General features: G+C 31.6%; 3 protein-coding genes across 5 annotated transcripts; 2 read left to right on the forward strand and 1 right to left on the reverse strand.

Moving 5' to 3' along the window:
- Nucleotides 1-2,975: 2,975 nt before the first annotated feature.
- LOC145102597 (putative ubiquitin-like-specific protease 2A) lies at nucleotides 2,976-6,050 on the forward strand. 3 transcript variants are annotated; one of them, XM_079040040.1, is made up of 8 exons: nucleotides 2,976-3,072; nucleotides 3,274-3,308; nucleotides 3,548-3,722; nucleotides 3,946-4,113; nucleotides 4,201-4,335; nucleotides 4,492-4,573; nucleotides 4,664-4,777; nucleotides 5,819-6,050. In XM_079040040.1, exons 3-8 carry the CDS (start codon nucleotides 3,556-3,558, stop codon nucleotides 5,888-5,890), a joined length of 738 nt encoding a protein of 245 aa, XP_078896166.1. In that variant the 5' UTR covers nucleotides 2,976-3,072; nucleotides 3,274-3,308; nucleotides 3,548-3,555; the 3' UTR covers nucleotides 5,891-6,050. The 3 variants fall into 3 exon arrangements, with proteins under 3 accessions (XP_078896166.1, XP_078896168.1, XP_078896167.1); XM_079040042.1 differs by having other exon boundaries at nucleotides 4,513-4,573; XM_079040041.1 differs by having other exon boundaries at nucleotides 2,978-3,072; nucleotides 3,543-3,722.
- A 2,750-nt stretch (nucleotides 6,051-8,800) lies between these two features.
- Nucleotides 8,801-10,844, forward strand: LOC145102598 (elongation factor 1-delta-like). Its single transcript, XM_079040043.1, has 8 exons — nucleotides 8,801-8,938; nucleotides 9,461-9,567; nucleotides 9,651-9,767; nucleotides 9,845-9,938; nucleotides 10,021-10,141; nucleotides 10,239-10,352; nucleotides 10,445-10,606; nucleotides 10,691-10,844. Coding segments are annotated over exons 2-8 (693 nt in total). The 5' UTR covers nucleotides 8,801-8,938; nucleotides 9,461-9,484; the 3' UTR covers nucleotides 10,693-10,844.
- Nucleotides 10,845-13,811: 2,967 nt separating this feature from the next.
- Nucleotides 13,812-14,950, reverse strand: LOC145098831 (uncharacterized). Its single transcript, XM_079036430.1, has 3 exons — nucleotides 14,347-14,950; nucleotides 14,051-14,274; nucleotides 13,812-13,937 (listed from the first exon to the last, which is right to left on the reverse strand). The coding sequence occupies exons 1-3, from the start codon at nucleotides 14,948-14,950 to the stop codon at nucleotides 13,812-13,814; spliced, it is 954 nt and encodes a 317-aa protein (XP_078892556.1).
- Nucleotides 14,951-17,049: the final 2,099 nt, after the last annotated feature.

Here is a 17,049-nt window from a genome sequence, read left to right on the forward strand (position 1 = left end):
ACGAGTCGGGTCAAAGTTTGACCGTTGACTTTTAGGGTTTGGTCAATGATGGGGTCTTTGAGTCAAGAGAGGGGTAAAATGGTCTTTCACCCTTCTAAGGGTGCCAAGAGAGGGTTAAGTCTAGTATCGAGAGTTATATTTATGAGAGTATTTACTTTATGTGATTAGGCGGAGGCTAGATCATATTTCTACCGAGCCAGAGATTTACCGAGACATCTGAGGTGAGTCTTCTCACTATACCTTACCTAGAGTGGTAACAGAGTTATGTGACAGAGTTATTGTATGCTATCTATGTGATGTGTGGCACTGCATTATTTCTATGTGATTTATGTTGTGTGTATATCAGAGTTAGGACCGGAAGGTCCACAGAGCTAGGACCAGAGGGTCCAAAGAGTTAGGGCCCAAGGACCCATAGAGTTATGGCCTCGAGTGGCTAATATGTGTTATATGTGGTATTTTTAGAATTATGTGCCAGTGTATTTGTATGCTATTTATGTGTTGAGATTTATTGTGATATGTGATATGCATGATTCAGAGTTATCAGAGTTAGGACCTTGGGGTCCATAGAGTTAGGGCCAGAGAGCCCACAGAGAGTTGGGATTGGAGGGTCCCACTAAGACACACTGACCAGAGGGTCAACAAAGTTATATCCATGAGTGGCTAATATGTGTCAGAGTGGTATTTGGGGAACTCACTAAGCTTCGTGCTTACAGTGTTTTGTGTTATGTGTTTCAGGTTTTCTCAGAATCACGGGACGACACCGGCTCGATTGTACACACCAGAGGAAGCGTTTGTTTTGAGGATCCTGGTTTATTAATTGATTGAACAAAGGAGGCATGTATTGTAATTTAAACATAAAAATGAGATTTTTATGAAAAGTGTTAAAGAGATAAGCGATTTTAAATGAAAATTTTGTTTTGAAAATTTCGGTGTTACAGGGGGGATGTTAGCCAACCGACATCTCATCTACTATGGTTATTATATATGTTCCTTTATTAGTTCAATTGTATAATCCTTTTTGCATTTCGTTTGTATATGCCAGCCCATGGCCTTATATGATTTCTTGTATTTAAACCTTTGCTAATGTATGAATGAGATACAGGGAAATCATTACCAAAACACTATCAGCTATCAGTTACTAGCTATCCGCTACCATCTAGTTTTGCCAAACACGCCCTAAGAGTAAAGGTGTAAAGAATAATGCACATTATAATAATAATTAATATTTTTAATTAAACACCAACCGCAAGAAACAACTCACCCATGTCACCACTTAAAATCAAATTTCTCATATTGCTTCTACCTTCTCCACACCTTTTTTCGAATTAACTCACAGCTGAAACACCTAATAACATAATGCACCAATAAAAATAATTAAAACCACAAATAGGGACAATTAAACACTATGCTAGTAAAGAATCAAATATCAGAAAGAGAATATAAACAAATATGGGTAACCCAATGGTAGAAATAATGGTCTTATATAGGCAAAACATGATCATAAGTATCATATATTATAAAGCTTTTGAGTTATAGTCATTAATTATTATTAATTAAAAAAGAAGATGAAAATTTGTAGGTTTTCAAATGAAAATGGTTAGAGTATCTTGGCATCTATTATAATAGATATATAGATATTTAATGGTCCTTTGAGAAATTTACAGAAGTGGTTCCTACAAAGTTATCTAATAGCCCCTATATTTGATAAAATTACAAAAATAATCAGAAAGGATCCCTATGCAATAACGAAATTATAGACTTGGTTCGTAAATTACAGTAGCAATTCATGTTAAGACAATTCTATAAATTGTCCTTGTATAATAGTGATATTACTGAAACGGTCCATTAGAGAAATGGTCCCTTACAAAATTCATAGAAATAGTATTGTATAAGACAAATTACCGCAATGGTCCTAATGTAATAGTGAAATTGTAGAAATAATATGTGTGTGATAGAACATTACAAAAATAAGATGGAAAATGTGTGATTAATAAATCTGCCACAAGGTGTGGAAAAAATTATTCCATTCCTGCTTAATTTGTCGCTAGTTTTGACAAATATTAAACACCTTGTATTAAACTTAAGAAATGTGTCTTGTCGAAACAATAAACGGGTTGAGAGCTTGACTCTGACCTGTCTTCTTTAATTATCGTGTTGTGTCATGTCATGTCACATATTTTATTTTACCGTCGAGTTTTGTCGGGTTTCAGGTTAAAATGAACCTTGAAAATTGATGTTAAAACACTAAACATAATAGGAATGTATAAACCAAAAGGAAAAGGTAAAAACTGAAAAAATAATAGTTAGGAGACAAATGATTGCATTCATAGTAAAGTTTAGAGGACAAAATTGAAATAATAGAAGTTGGGGAGGCAGAAGGGCAAGATCATGGAGAGTAGGTAGTGTCGAGAGACAGTATAGTTTGGGAGAAAAAACAAAAATAAAATATTAACCTTTAATGATTAACTCGTTTCCATATTATAAAAGAGAAATTATCAGAAAAATCTAAATATTTTCATAAAGTTATACTTTAGTCCCAAGATTTACTTTTTAACATAAAAATATCGATTATTTCATTTTGGCTAAGTTTACAAAAAAATCATTTTTTTTTCTTTTAACCTGAAATTACATACTATTGTGTTTTTATAAATAATCGGGACTTTTATATTCAAAAAAAATCTTTAGACTAAAATATAACTTTTCTAAAAGTATTAAGAATTTTACAATTTTCTATTATAAAATGACTAAACCCACAATTTTCTTTTTCATTTACATATAGTGTTGGTTTTGAGTCTTCTAAGACTATCTAAAGAATTCACAAAAAGAAAAGCTTGAGTTAAAATTTTAACCGTAAACTTACGCATTCAATATAAATAAATCCATTTAACTAAACGGGTTAAAATATTTGATTTAAATTCCTTTTTTTTTTGTCTGTTAGTGTGTGTTGCAGATAGTACAACGTACAAGGTTTTTGTTACATAAATCAGTATATACTTTTATCTTTTCTTTTTTGATTCGACCCATTCGATCGCTCCACGTTGCGCACAAGTGAGTGAGACGAGATTCATTCAGGTATGATTCTTAAATCGCAGAATTAGGGTTCTACATTTCAGTTTAGAAGTCATTCGGTCGATGAATCTATAATTCACGTCAAACATATGTTTCTATACATTTCATAACGAGGGCAATTCTCTAATGACTACTTCTGATATGGTTATTTCCAAACCGTAGTTGATCTCGTCATTAATTTTATGCGTGCTTTCTTCCTTTCAGAAACTGTTGCATAATCGGTAAACGTTCAGATTCAGGTAATGCTGTGCAATTTCCGATTCTATCCTGATTTGATACAGAGTTATAGACCTGACCAATACTATAGGCGTTAATCACTAAAATGAGCGAGGGAACAATGACCACCATTTACATAAATTTTACAAAACAACCACACATTTTGCAAAAATCCCTTTAGTTTAGCGAAATTACTCTATGATCATTCCAACGAATTTGGATATTTTGCGTATATTTACCTTACAAATTACTCGCAGAATAGATTACTTGATGCATCCATCTCCAGAAACAAGTAAAAAAAGAGCAATTGAAGAGCTTAGCGATTCTCAGGATGACCATCATCCAACCACCATTACTCGTCAAAGAAGAGGGAACCGTGGCAATATGGTAAATCAAGCTAAGAAGTTGAACTCTGATAAAGTTCATAGTTACCTAGAGTAAGCTAAACCTTTTTATTTTTATTTATGTATATAATTTTCAATAACCAATAGTATTTACTTTCATTAAGTTTTTTAATTAAACATAACAAACAACAATCATTAGAATGACTCATTCCATTCCCTCAAGCCAACCAAACATGATAATGGAATGTATTGGTCCATTCCATTCCATCATACTAAACAAACCCTTAATTTTACATGTTTTTTGTATATCATGTAGGAATTTATGGCTCAGCATTCCAGAGGATAAAAAGAGTTCATTCACACATCTTGATCCATTGTGGTATACTTTGTACTCTAGTGACTCCAACAAAGAAAAGGTGTTGAACTGGATCAAGAAAAAAGACATATTTTCTAGAAAATATGTGGTTTTTCCCATTGTTCAGTGGTGAGTAATCCTTAAAAATTAAAATACATCAATTTTAGCATATTCTCTTATGTTTTTTTTATTGGAAAGTGAATGTGATTTTGTCAGGGGTCATTGGAGTGTGCTGATATTTTGTCACTTTGGTGAAAGTTTAGGATCAAAATTCAAAACTCCATGCATTTTGTTGCTGGATTCACTAGCAAAAGCTGATCATTCCAAGCAACTGGAACCTGTAATAAGAAAGTAATGTTTGATTTTGTAATTTTATATTCATCTGTCTTTTTTTTAATGTTTCTAGGGTTTGTTTGGTTCATTAGTTATGGTGGAATTGGAATACGAGATTCCATTCCATTCCTGCCAACAAAACTCATGACAGATTGCTGACTTTGGCCATGTCAGATTTGTTTCTGATATCTACAGGAATTTAGAGAGGACAGAGGATAAAAAATTGTTGCTTAAAATGCCATTTTTAGTTCCTAAGGTGACTTGATAGAATTTCTTGATTTTTTTTTTATTTTAAATTTGATTTATTGAATGATAATATTGAAAAAAAAGAGTTTTGAATTATCAGGTTCCACAGCAGAGAGATAATCAGGAATGTGGTTTTTTTGCTCTTTATTATATAAAGCTTTTTGTTGAGAATGCTCCTGAAAGTTTTAGCATATCCAATGGGTACCCTTATTTTGTAAGTTCCTTTTGCCACTTTTTTTTTTTTTTTTTTTCTCGAAAATACATAAGGGTATGTTTGATATATATGATGGAATGGAATCACAAAAAAGGAATGGAATGAGGCATTCCATTCTATGATCATGTTTGGTTGGCTTGTAGAACGGAATGAATTTTCTATAGACAATACAATGTGTAATTTTAACTTTATTGTATACTTTGTTTTAATTGTAGTTAAGAATTTTTTTACTTACAAAAAAATGTAATGGAAGGTTATTGAACACCATTTTATATCTAGAAGTTAAAAGGTTATACACTTTTCTTTTCTACAAATTTGGCTCGAGTTTTTAAATTTTGTTATGAATTTTTGGTCCAAACATTTTTTTTTACAAATTTGCTAACTTTTTTTACAACTTTGTTTTTACATGTTTTTAAAACTAAGTTCTTTTTACAAAATAACTATTTATACAACCTCTTTTATAACTTTCTTTTTTACAAATTAGTTTTCACAAAATTACTTTTATTACAACTTTTGTTTTACATATTTGTTTTTCTGCATGTAAGGTTGTGAAAAACATGTAAAAGTTTCTTTTTTACATATTCGTTTTTATGCATGTTTTGTAAGATTTTTTCTTTTTCAAGAAATTAGTTTTTTTTTTTTTTTTTTTTTTTTTTTTTTACAAATTCCTTTTCTAACTTTCTTGCATATTCATTTTCATATATGTAAGGCTGTAAAAAATCGTTTTGTTTTTACATATTTGTAAAAAAACTGAAGTTGTAGAAAAAATTAAGGCAAAAAGTTGTAAAAAGTACTTTTATAAAAAAAAACAATTTCTTTACGACCGAATATATATATATATATATATATATATATATATATATATATATATATATATATATATATATATATATATATATATATATATATATATATATATATAAAAACTAAGTTGTAAAAAAACAAAAGTTCTAGTATACATTTGAATGTACCAAATAATCTTTTTAGTGATTGATTTTGATTTTAGATTTTGTTTCGTTTTGTATGTTTATGTGTTTGTAGATGAAGAAAGACTGGTTTAGTTCCGAAGGTTTGGATGGGTTTTGCAAAACTCTTGATTCTTCTCACAAATAGCATTCATTCATTTGCAACTTTTATTTATGTAAATAAACAAAAAGCAGTTGTATTTTTGTTTTTCTGTTAAAACCTCAAAAACTAACATGACTTGAGCTAGTTGCAACTTTTGAAACTGGTTTTATAGTTGGACTATTTCTATATAGACATTTTTTTTTTACTTTTCTATGAAAAAAAAGAGATGAACCAGCAAAGCCTATATCAAAATTGAGCATGTTTGTCTTCATTGGTGAAGGAATGAAGAACAAATTCAGTATTTGATTTCCCTTGATTGAAGGAAATTTCAGTGTTTGAAAATGAAAAACCAAACCCCTAATATGCAAAAAGTATTGATTTAACAAGTAACCTCAGTATTTGATGTTTAACATACAAAAATGCAGTGGTTTTGACATAAAACAAGGTAAAATAATTTTATAATGTAACCATATCGACATGCAAGATCAAAGATTAAAGTTGACTTGCCATTATTTTTTTCTCTAAAAATACATGAAAAATTAGAAACAAAACACTAATTAATTAAGACATAAGTACCTAGTTTTTTTTGGTCTCATGAATGGTCTATGTGGTTTAAATTTTTTTATAGATAGTCATTTTGGCTAAGTGGTTTAGTTTTGATTTGTTAAGTCACAACACATGTTAGACATGTGAGGACAAAAATGGTTTTTGACAAACCACATGGACCATTTATGAAGATTTGTCTATAATTAATTTTGGTCTTTGATTTTTATAGCGACATATGATTGGATCATCCAACAATTTCATATGTTTACATGACAATTGTTGTCTATAGCATCTAAAGATCACCACACATAAACGTTGTATATAAAAACCACCATCACACGGTACAACAACATTTTGCAACAATAAGATGATTCAACAAAATTGCCTGTAAAAATGTATGTTTTGACCGAAGTCAAATTCCAAAAGGTTGTAACTACTCACCTTGCAACTATTTTCTTATGAGAACAACATCCTCGTATTTCCATTATCCACTTTCACACATTCAACATTCTTGTGTATTTGAATCGCATACAACGTGTATAGTTTTGGGCTAGTAAACCTAATGAAGTGTAACATCCCAAATTTTAAACCAAAATTTCTAGTTTAAATAAAAGCATTCATCCCAATTCCATTCTCAAAAGATATATAAATAATCATTTGTTCAAGTTTGATAACCATAATTAAAATCAAGAGTAATAAAATGAAATTAAATGTACAAAAGTCTCGAGACATATCCAAAGATGTTATGCAATCAAGTCACGTATACCCCTTGCTACTAGAGCAACCTGTGACATTTAAAATTTAACTAGTAAACATAAAGCTTAATGAGCACCTCAAAATACAACATACTCATGTGAATGTTATGATGCCATCATAGTCGTACGCTACTTTTGTTTATTACCACCACGGTCTTTCTTGTTATGATCTCACATAATCTTTCATGCAAGTTTTGTGGTACCACTATAATCTTTCATGCAAATTCACAAAGATAATCTAGCATACCATGAAACCTGGTATCCTACATAGTATCGTGAGTATTTAAGTGTCTTAATGGATAAAATTTCCAACTTTATCCATATAAATGGCTCAAATAACCCTAATCTATAACCCTAACTTTAAAGTGTGCATGGATCAAGTGAAATCCATTCATAAACTCTTTCTTATTCTCAAATGACCACAAAATAACTTGTATCCATTCCACGGTTCTGGAGTTACTCAAACTAAAAAAAAACATCAAGTGTAAAAGGACCAAACATGACCAATACCCAACCAAAGTCTAGACCTAAGCATGGATCTAAATAAAACAAAGAACTTTATGACCTCCAAAGATCCAAAAGCACAAGAAAAGGATGGATTCTTAATGAATCAAACCCCTGAGCACCACCAAGGTCTAAAAATCGCACTAAATAAAAGCACTAGATCATACCTTCGATTCTTGGGGTCTAGTTTCTCTCAGTAGCTCGAATTAATGAACATCATGACCACAAACTAAGAAATTTGTCCCAACACAATAGACGGAATCAATAACATATTTACATAAAAACTCTTGGTTTGAGGCTTTGAGCAACAAAGATAAAAAAAATCATAGTCTTGAAGCTTTATTCTTGCCACTTTGAACCAAAATTAACATAAATTTGTTTTGAACAAGTACGAACGAAAACTTTGCAAGAAAGAACATTGTGATCAGAAAGTATCAGATGCACATAATAGTGAAAACAATAGGCACATAACATATATAAACCTAAATCACCAAATCTTCACCAAACTTACAATTATTTGATGGTAAAATCAATCAAAACAATACACATTTAATATAATCAAGAACAAAGACCGAAAGAAGGTTTGCCTTTCTTGTTGACTTCTTCAAGCACTTAAGTCATCAAACACTCAATCTAATTTGGGTTGGTGCTTTCTTCGGTTCGATGTGAAGTAGCGATCAATAAGAAAATTTTGTGTGCGTACGTCATTCGTTAAGATGAACGTGAACGTGAAGAATTTTGTGAGTTACTTTCGTATGTCAGTTCAAGCAAAAGGCATGTGAACGAGCTAGGGCTTTCTTTTCGGTTTGATACTGGGGGAGATTTGGGCGCCAATTGAAAACAAATATAATGTAGACAAATCTTCATAAATGGTCCATGTAGTTTGTAAAGACAAATTTACCATGGTATGAACTGCCCATGTTATGACTTAACATACCAAAACTAATAGTGTTAGCCAAAATAACTATCTGTAAAAGGTTTTTAAACAATGTTTACCCTCCATAAGACAAAAAAGAAAAAAAAGAAACTCAAGTTGATTGTTTGAAAAACCATAGGAACCGTTTTTGAAGATTTGTTATTAATTAATTATGAAGATAGTCATAAAAGTTTAAACTCCCCAAACACTAGGGGTTTGTTGTAATTTTCTTTTTCCAAGGCCTCCGTCGAAATGACATTTTTGCTCCTATTTATCTTTGCTATAAATTAGAGTAGGGTTTCACTTCAAGTCTTCGTCTCAGCCGACTGCCGAACTTACGAACGAGGCTGCCATCGGATCTCTCAGAAGAAGGTATGACTGATGAATTAGTGTTCTGTAATTCCTTCTGTTTAATTGATTTCTAATCATATGAAATCTGCATCTGTAGACTTTCAAAACCAGCGCAAACTGTTTCCTTAGGTTCTTCTTATATATTCATACTTGTCGGATCTGTACGCTCGTCATGATTTTTAATTCTAGATAGTGTGTATAGTCATACTGAGTTCTAACGGTGATTAGGGTTTCGAAAAGTAGTTGCGTAATTGAATGGAAGTTGCAATTCACCAAGTAATTTTGTGTTGCTCTTGTGTCATGATTCGACAGTTTTGATTTTTGATCTTATTGTTAAGATCCGAGTTCATTTAGGTTACGAATTTAACAGGGCTGATAATGTCGTCAATATATTAAAACATTAGAGAAACTTGTTTAGAGACATGATTGTTGGCATCCAATTGCAAATATGAACTAGGATTTGATACAAATACATCGATATGAAATTTTGTTCACAGTTTTTATTAGATTGCATATATTTACCATACGAATTATTACTTGCAGAAGAGAATACTCGATCATCCAGAAATGGCACCTACATTCTATGTTGGTTCAGAAGCCGGTCTCAAGAAGCTCGATGAGTACCTTTTAACCCGTAGTTACATCACTGGGTGAGTCAAAATTACCATCTGAAAAACATGTGATTGATTCTTCATTTCTCAATGAAGATTACTTCTCACCATTGTTACCACAGGTACCAAGCTTCAAAGGATGATCTCACTGTTCATGCTGCTTTCACAAAACAACCATCATCCCAATATGTCAATGTATCTCGTTGGTTCAACCACATTGATGCACTTCTAAGAATCTCGTAAGTTCCTAAAATCTTAATCCTCATTTTTTTTTTCACACTTCATTCAGAATCTTTACACGTCACCCTTCTTCTAGTGGTGTTTCTGCTGAAGGAAGTGGCGTTACTGTTGAGGGATCTGCTTGTTTCCCTGAAGAAGCCATTGCAACCCCTCCTGTCAACGGAACAAAGGTAAGTAAGTTTCACATAAATTGCTTAATGATTATACATTTGGTTTTGTTGATTTATTCATCTTTTGTATTACATTTATTAGGCTGCAGTTGATGAAGATGATGACAGTGATGTGGATCTTTTTGGTGAGGAAACCGAAGAGGAAAAGAAAGCAGCTGAAGAACGTGCAGCAAAAGCAAAAGCATCTGGAAAGAAGAAAGAATGTGAGTTCAAGATACTTTGTGCTCTCATTTTAATCTTTAATTTTACCATTTAATTGTTTGACTGACTTTGTTTCTGTTTATATTATATAATTATCAGCTGGAAAGTCTTCAGTTTTGATGGATGTAAAGCCATGGGATGATGAAACTGACATGAAGAAGCTTGAAGAGGCTGTGAGAAGTGTTCATTTGGATGGCTTGCTTTGGGGTGCATGTATGTTATTCATCTTTTCTTTTTTAATAAAATGGGAAAATGATAGATGATTAATTATATGATTTTGGGAATATTTTTTGTTATGATTGCAGCAAAGCTTGTTCCAGTTGGATATGGGATCAAGAAGCTTCAGATCATGATGACTATTGTTGATGATTTGGTGTCTGTTGATACACTTATTGAAGAAAGGCTTTGTGAGGAGCCCATTAATGAGTATGTTCAGAGCTGTGATATTGTTGCCTTCAACAAGATCTGTAAGTTTATTGTTTTAATTAGATATTTTTTTGAAGTTATATGATTGATTAATTTGCTAATGTGTCGGGTTTTTGTGATTGCAGAGATGTGAGGTCATGGTTTATGATTTTCTTTGATCTATCAAATGAAAAACCATCTATCGGTTTTATCTTTCCAATTTTGATTTTGTTTAGTGACTATGGTTTTTTGTTGGAAGACTCGTTGATTCTGAGAAAAAAATGAAGTTTTTGTTGGATTTGTCTTTATGGTTGAATTATATTTGATGCTAATGCGATAAGAAAAAAGCAAGTTTTATCAAATCTCAAAAAGGTATTGTGAACGTATTTAAATGGATGATTCTATTGATACAATTACAACCCACTACTAAATGTTCCAACTTCCAACTCCATTTTAATTTTTTTTAATATTTATTTTACTGAACATGCACCCTTTAATTACTTATTGTGTATCTCTTGATTTGATGTTTTTTTTTTTTTTTTTTTTATCAAATCAAAGGTGTGAATAATAGCACCGATTTAAGCCAATGTTGTATGATTTTAGGTTTGTGAAAAGTATAAATCTATGCAAGAAATTTTCTTAAATCCATAGAAATAGTTATAAATGAGATTTGATATCGTGGCTGGTTGTTAGTTAAACAGAGGCAATGTTGATTAGATTTTCAAATGTTATGAGATTATTTTTGAAAGTTATGAAATTGATTCTAACTCAAAACTCAGACTTTTAGTTCTGTCATAAATAAACAAAGACTGAGTTACATTAATATTAAAAAGATCATTTTTTTCTACAAAAATGCATGTCAATTACTTGTACCGTATAAACATTTAAAAAATTACGAATACTAGGTTTGAATGGGCTACATATAACTAAAAGGGAAAATTTGGTGTATACTCTTGTTAAACAACAAAAAATCAATGTTTTAAAAACCAGATTTTTAGTTGAACCGGTATGGTGACCGGTTCCCGGTTTAACCGGTTCGACCGCTGAGTCAACCGGTTTCAATATTTTTCATGTTTTTTTCTATTTTCCTACACATATGTACATAAATAAATCATGAGTTTGATGTTTACAAGTTCAAACATTAAAAATACACATAAAAATAAGTTTTTGATGAATCAATATATATTAAATTAACATATAACTATAAGTTTTAATGTTTTACATCAATCCATATATCTAAAAAAAAGAATAATACCGAAACAAAATATAGTTTTAAATAAATACAAAAACATCAAGAAATTTTATAACATTTATCATATGTTTTTATTTAAAGAAAACTAAATAGGTTTGGGAAAAAAAATCACTAAAGTTTATTATGTAAATGGTTTTTTTCGTGTGTTTTTATTCGGTTTAAGCGGTTCAACCGGGTTTTTCTAAAAACCGGTCGGTTCAATCCGGTTCAGAAATTGATATAAAACCGGTGATAGTTGAACCGCTCCCTCCTCCGGTTTCCGGTTCGACCGGCCGGTTCAGACCGGTTTTTAAAACATTGCAAAAAATCGTATTTGTATTTTTAAAATATCATGTTTGTTTAAATTTATTTTTTTAATCGCTTTTAGTATTTATAATCAATTTAACTTAAAAAATAAAAGGCTAATTGACCAACTTGCCCTTTCAATTACACACGACACATGCCGGAAAAAAAGCTTCATTCAACGTCGCCTTCAACAACATTTGTACAGCAAAGAAGCGGGAAGGGAAGTAAAGCTGGATCAAGTAATTGAACGTGAAACATTGACTGATATTGTCAATTTTGATAATTGATCCAATCATTTGGCTACAATGATCCACTTATCTTCTTAATTTCCAGACAAATTACTACAATCATTTGTTCTTGAAATAAGTTAATTAGTTCACCTACTAGATTATACTTGCATCTTGAACCAAAAACATAATTATTTCTAGAATTAGGTACCATACTACCATATGAACCATAACCAAGCATGAAGTACCATTATAAGAAGTGAAAATTATAAGAAGTGAAAAGGAACCCAAACATCATATGCAGACAAGATGAAGAAGCACATAACTTATTACAAACCAAAACGAAATTTGCCAAACTAGGGCTTAAAATTACATCTATGAAAGTAAATGATCAAGAAATTGATCCACTCGATTGAGGTGCTTAAGAAATTTACGCAGGCTTCAAACATCCATTTGATTATAAATTATTAAAAAATATTTAAAAATAAGATTTTGGATAAATATGATATTTTAAAGGTTAAGAAGGACAAATATAATATTTAGGTTTTAAGTTGGACAAATACGATATTTTGTTGTTTAAAAAGGGTATACACGAAATTTTCTCTAACTAAAATATCCAAATAAATGGCCAGTTTAATTGAAACCTTAACAATATGATCATGAATCTAAAGATTATACAACAAGATTTCAATGGAAAAATAATAGAGAATTTAAGTAATCTAACCACATTCAAATATGTATTTGAAGAAAACAACCACCGTCAATTTTAGACCAAGAAAAAACATTTTTTATGACAAAAAAAAATGCATTTCAGACCGAGTTCCGGACCAACCTTTCAGATTTCAGACTAAAATTTTGGAAAATGATGACATTAAACACTTCGAAATGTAGCATTCGAAAAATGATGATATTAAACACTTTATTGAAAAATGATGACATTAAACACTTCGAAATGTAGCATTCGAAATCCCCAAAAAATATAAAAATATTTCTTTGAAAAAAACTTCGGAATATAAACAATACTATGACCGGAATGAAAACATTCCGGAGAAAATGATTATTTTTAAAAAGCTGAAAAAAAAAGATATTTAAATAAAAAAACTCATTTATAACGGTTAGCTTATTTAATTTCCAAAATAATATATACACAAAAATATAGAAATTCAAAACAACAAAGATTAATGATCACTAAGGTGTTGTTTGTTTTTCCGAAGTGAAACTGTCTGAAGTCTGCGGACCACCTCTGCGGCCCTCTGCAGCAGAAGAGGTGGACCAAAGTGCTGCAGACTGTAATGAGAAACATGTTTGTTTTTTTAACATCTGCAAACTGCTGCAGATATTAAAAAATTTAAAATAAAGTAATTTAATAAACCGAATATAGTTTTTTAATACCAAAAATTTAATAATAGTAGTTTTAAAACATTGAAATAAAATTCAAACAACCACATTAGTCTTATAATAACATTTTTAAATAAAATTCATAGACCCAAACTTTAATAATTTTCATTCCATATTTTGCATCAATTGTTCGGCAATTTCATCCCGTAACTGGGTCATATATTCACGGTCCGCTGCAGTACCATGTGTTGGAATCTCATCTTCATCATTATCAACGACTGCATTGTTATTCTGAACCGAGACATTTGGTTCATCATATCGTGCAAAAACTCATCACGTAGTCCCTCTCTTCTTATAAAATTATGAAGCGCAAAACTTGTTAGGGTAATGTTTCGTTGTGTAACCAACGAGAATGGTGCCATCCTCTTCAATATAGGGAATCGTGCTTTCAAGACACCAAAAGCCCGCTCAATGACATTTCGAAGTTTTGCGTGTGCATGGTTAAATTTTTCTTTATTCGTTAATGCACGTCTTCGACGGAAATCTCCAAGCCGATACCTTACATTACGGTACGGTGCCATAAAACCTCGAATGTTTGCATAGGCGGCATCACAAAGATAATATTTATCTGTAAAAAGCAAAAAAAAAGTCATTTATTTTTCAAGCTAAGATAAAACTATTTAAATAACCATAAATTTACCTGATGGTGGGAGCGGGAATGGTGCATGTGGATTTGCTAATGCTTCTGATAAAATTCTAGAATCGTGTGCTATCCCTTCCCAACCGGCCACAACAAACGTAAACATCATGTTGAAGTCACATATTGCCAATACGTTTTGGTAACAATTGCCTTTTCCCCTACTTCTATATAAACCCCGTTTGTTTGCAGGGACAACAACATGTATCAAAGTGCCATCAAGTGCACCAATTGCTCCCTTGAACACCCGTCGTAGCCTCCTATTATGTCCCGGAATGTTTGGATTCGGATTAAAAGAAGTTGGCACTATAATGTCATGTGCGAAAAGCAACATTTTGTCCAACACTTCATGAAAAAACTTATGAATTGTTTGCTTTGAGTGTTGAAATCTCCGCTTGATAATCACATAACGTTGGTTATGACCGATCATCATCAAAAACATAGCCATCTTCTCCTCAACCGACACATGTTTGCTATCCTTTAACGCGTAGTTTACTCTAAAATGAGCACATAGCCGAACAAATGATTCACGGGACATACGTAGCACTTCAAGACATTGTAGAGGATTACGGTGAAGTAACTCTAACGTAAATTCATGTCCCGTCATTTCCGAATCGTTGTCCCGCACTCGTTTGACACCTCTCTTCCAAAAGTAGCGGACGTACAAGTACATAAGAATTATGAGTAGTATCTTTTTGTTGTGATCCATTACAAACCTATTAATCAACAAAACATAACATAACATAAGATAAAAACATAACATAAATCTCAAGTACAAAAAAATATAAAATAAATTTCAAGTGCCAAAAAACATAACATAAATTTCAAGTACCAAAAAACATAACATAAATCTCAAGTACCAAATACTAAAAATAATATTCAAGTAGAAAATAACCAAAAAACATAACCATATAGTTCCAAAACATGCAATTAAAACCTAAACAACTCAAACATATAAAGTTAACGAACGATCTTTCCATCCTTTAAAACTCCCAAACTTGTAGCTGTCATCTCGATCCATCCTCTTAATATTCGTGGATCATTAGGCAAATTTACCCACATCTCTCTCATATTCATGGTCCCTCCAAAAATGTGATACGCAGCAAATCGTAGAGGGTCTATTGGGTCTAACTCGAGCAACTCAAGCTTCTCTAAACATTGGGGATTTGTTGGCCCTTGAGTCAAATGGCGTAGAGCTTTTTGCATCTCCAATGCTAAATCATCAGCAGTAATAGAAGCTTTAGGCGAGGCAGAAGAAGGTGGATCAGGTGAGGCACTAGGAGCTCGAGGTCTAGGAGTTGAGGGTTTAGCCCTTTTGTTGGGGTTACCAGAAGGTGAAGCAGCAGAAGGTGAAGGCTGAGTAAAATGCTCACTAGTATGATTGGAAAAGAAATCATCCTCATCTATGTTAATAGAAGGGGTGTCCATAAGATGTAGTGGTGTGACATGGAAAGAAGATGATCCATGTCCCGATGGTGTTTGGGATGTGGCATAACTGAGATTACCAGATGCACTGTTTCCATCAAAGAGTTCTGCACAAAGCTCTGGAAACAATAATGGGACGGTTTTCAAAGAAGCGACTTTCGGATGTCCCTAAACGCAATCAATGTACCAAAAGTAATATAAGAATTGGAAACTATATAAACAATATACATATAAATATGTGTGTGTATATATACCTTTTTAAAGTCCTCCCACTCCTCATTTGTTAAATTAAAAGTATTTGTTTGTGGATTGTAAAGGTTTCCAGTTTTGTTTTTTAAGTATAACCATCCTGTGTATTTGGCTTTAAGGTTATCATAGGCGTTTTTTAATTGTCGTTAACTCAAATCCACGCCATACTTTTCCTTAATGGTTGTTCCTAACTTGTGCCATGATTGTTTGTGCAAACTCAAACCTTTTCTACCCACAGTTTGTACTTCTTCAATACAAGTGAGCAATAAGCATTTTGTTTGCTCATTGGTCCATGTATGTTTATCTCCCATTGCTAATAACAAAAAAAATATAGAATACATACTTTAGCAAAAAGGATTAATCATATTTCAACATAATCAACAAATACGTTTATCATATTCAACAATTTAAGCACAAACTTGCAAATAAGCATAAACTTGATCTCCATTCAAGAAATACAAGTGATAACAATTCAACAAATAAGTTTAAAAAAACCATTTGAGCTAATGATTTCGGCATATAAACTAGTATACGAGTTTATGATTTCAGCATATAAGTATATGATTTCAGCAATGATTATGATTTTACCCAACATTCATAACAATTCAACACAAAAATTCATGAACCTAAACATAAATCATGGCTCTAATTAAAGAACAAAACACAAACTCCTTGAATTATAACAAAGCACTAAAGCAGAATTTTAACTCAATTTATGGCTGCAATATCTCTAACTGCTAGAATTATAACAAAACACAAACTTCTCTCTATGGTGGATCTGTTAAAAAAAAGCCAATTATGCCCTTATGAAACCATTAAAATCATGAGATTATCATCTTTTTCTTCAATCTTATTTTACAGTTTCAAAGGTTCAGAAAAATAAATAATTCAAGGTTTCAAAGTTATTTCACAGTTTCAAAGCTTATTTCACAGCTTCTCTCTTCAATCTTATTTCACAGCTTCAATTTTATTTCACACTTTCAAAGCTTATTTCACAAATTCTTTATATTTAGGTAGTCAATTAAGAAATCA

This window comes from Lactuca serriola, chromosome 4, assembly GCF_051521515.1.
Source record: "Lactuca serriola cultivar US96UC23 chromosome 4, Lser_US96UC23_V15, whole genome shotgun sequence".
Taxonomy (NCBI): domain Eukaryota; kingdom Viridiplantae; phylum Streptophyta; class Magnoliopsida; order Asterales; family Asteraceae; genus Lactuca; species Lactuca serriola.

What these genes read in the sequence shown, in the direction of transcription:
- LOC145102597 (XM_079040040.1), top strand. Translation starts at nt 3,556, where the DNA reads ATGCATCCATCTCCAGAAACAAGTAAAAAAAGAGCAATTGAAGAGCTT. An exon ending in CTGGAACCTGTAATAAGAAA is followed by an intron (nt 4,336 to 4,491) that starts GTAATGTTTGAT and finishes TGGCCATGTCAG; the next exon opens with ATTTGTTTCTGATATCTACA. An exon ending in CCAATGGGTACCCTTATTTT is followed by an intron (nt 4,778 to 5,818) that starts GTAAGTTCCTTT and finishes ATGTGTTTGTAG; the next exon opens with ATGAAGAAAGACTGGTTTAG.
- LOC145102598 (XM_079040043.1), top strand. Translation starts at nt 9,485, where the DNA reads ATGGCACCTACATTCTATGTTGGTTCAGAAGCCGGTCTCAAGAAGCTC. An exon ending in GATGCACTTCTAAGAATCTC is followed by an intron (nt 9,768 to 9,844) that starts GTAAGTTCCTAA and finishes CCCTTCTTCTAG; the next exon opens with TGGTGTTTCTGCTGAAGGAA. An exon ending in TGGCTTGCTTTGGGGTGCAT is followed by an intron (nt 10,353 to 10,444) that starts GTATGTTATTCA and finishes TTATGATTGCAG; the next exon opens with CAAAGCTTGTTCCAGTTGGA.
- LOC145098831 (XM_079036430.1), bottom strand. Translation starts at nt 14,950, where the DNA reads ATGACGGGACATGAATTTACGTTAGAGTTACTTCACCGTAATCCTCTA. An exon ending in ATTCCCGCTCCCACCATCAG is followed by an intron (nt 14,275 to 14,346) that starts GTAAATTTATGG and finishes TGCTTTTTACAG; the next exon opens with ATAAATATTATCTTTGTGAT. An exon ending in GGATGGCACCATTCTCGTTG is followed by an intron (nt 13,938 to 14,050) that starts GTTACACAACGA and finishes GTCTCGGTTCAG; the next exon opens with AATAACAATGCAGTCGTTGA.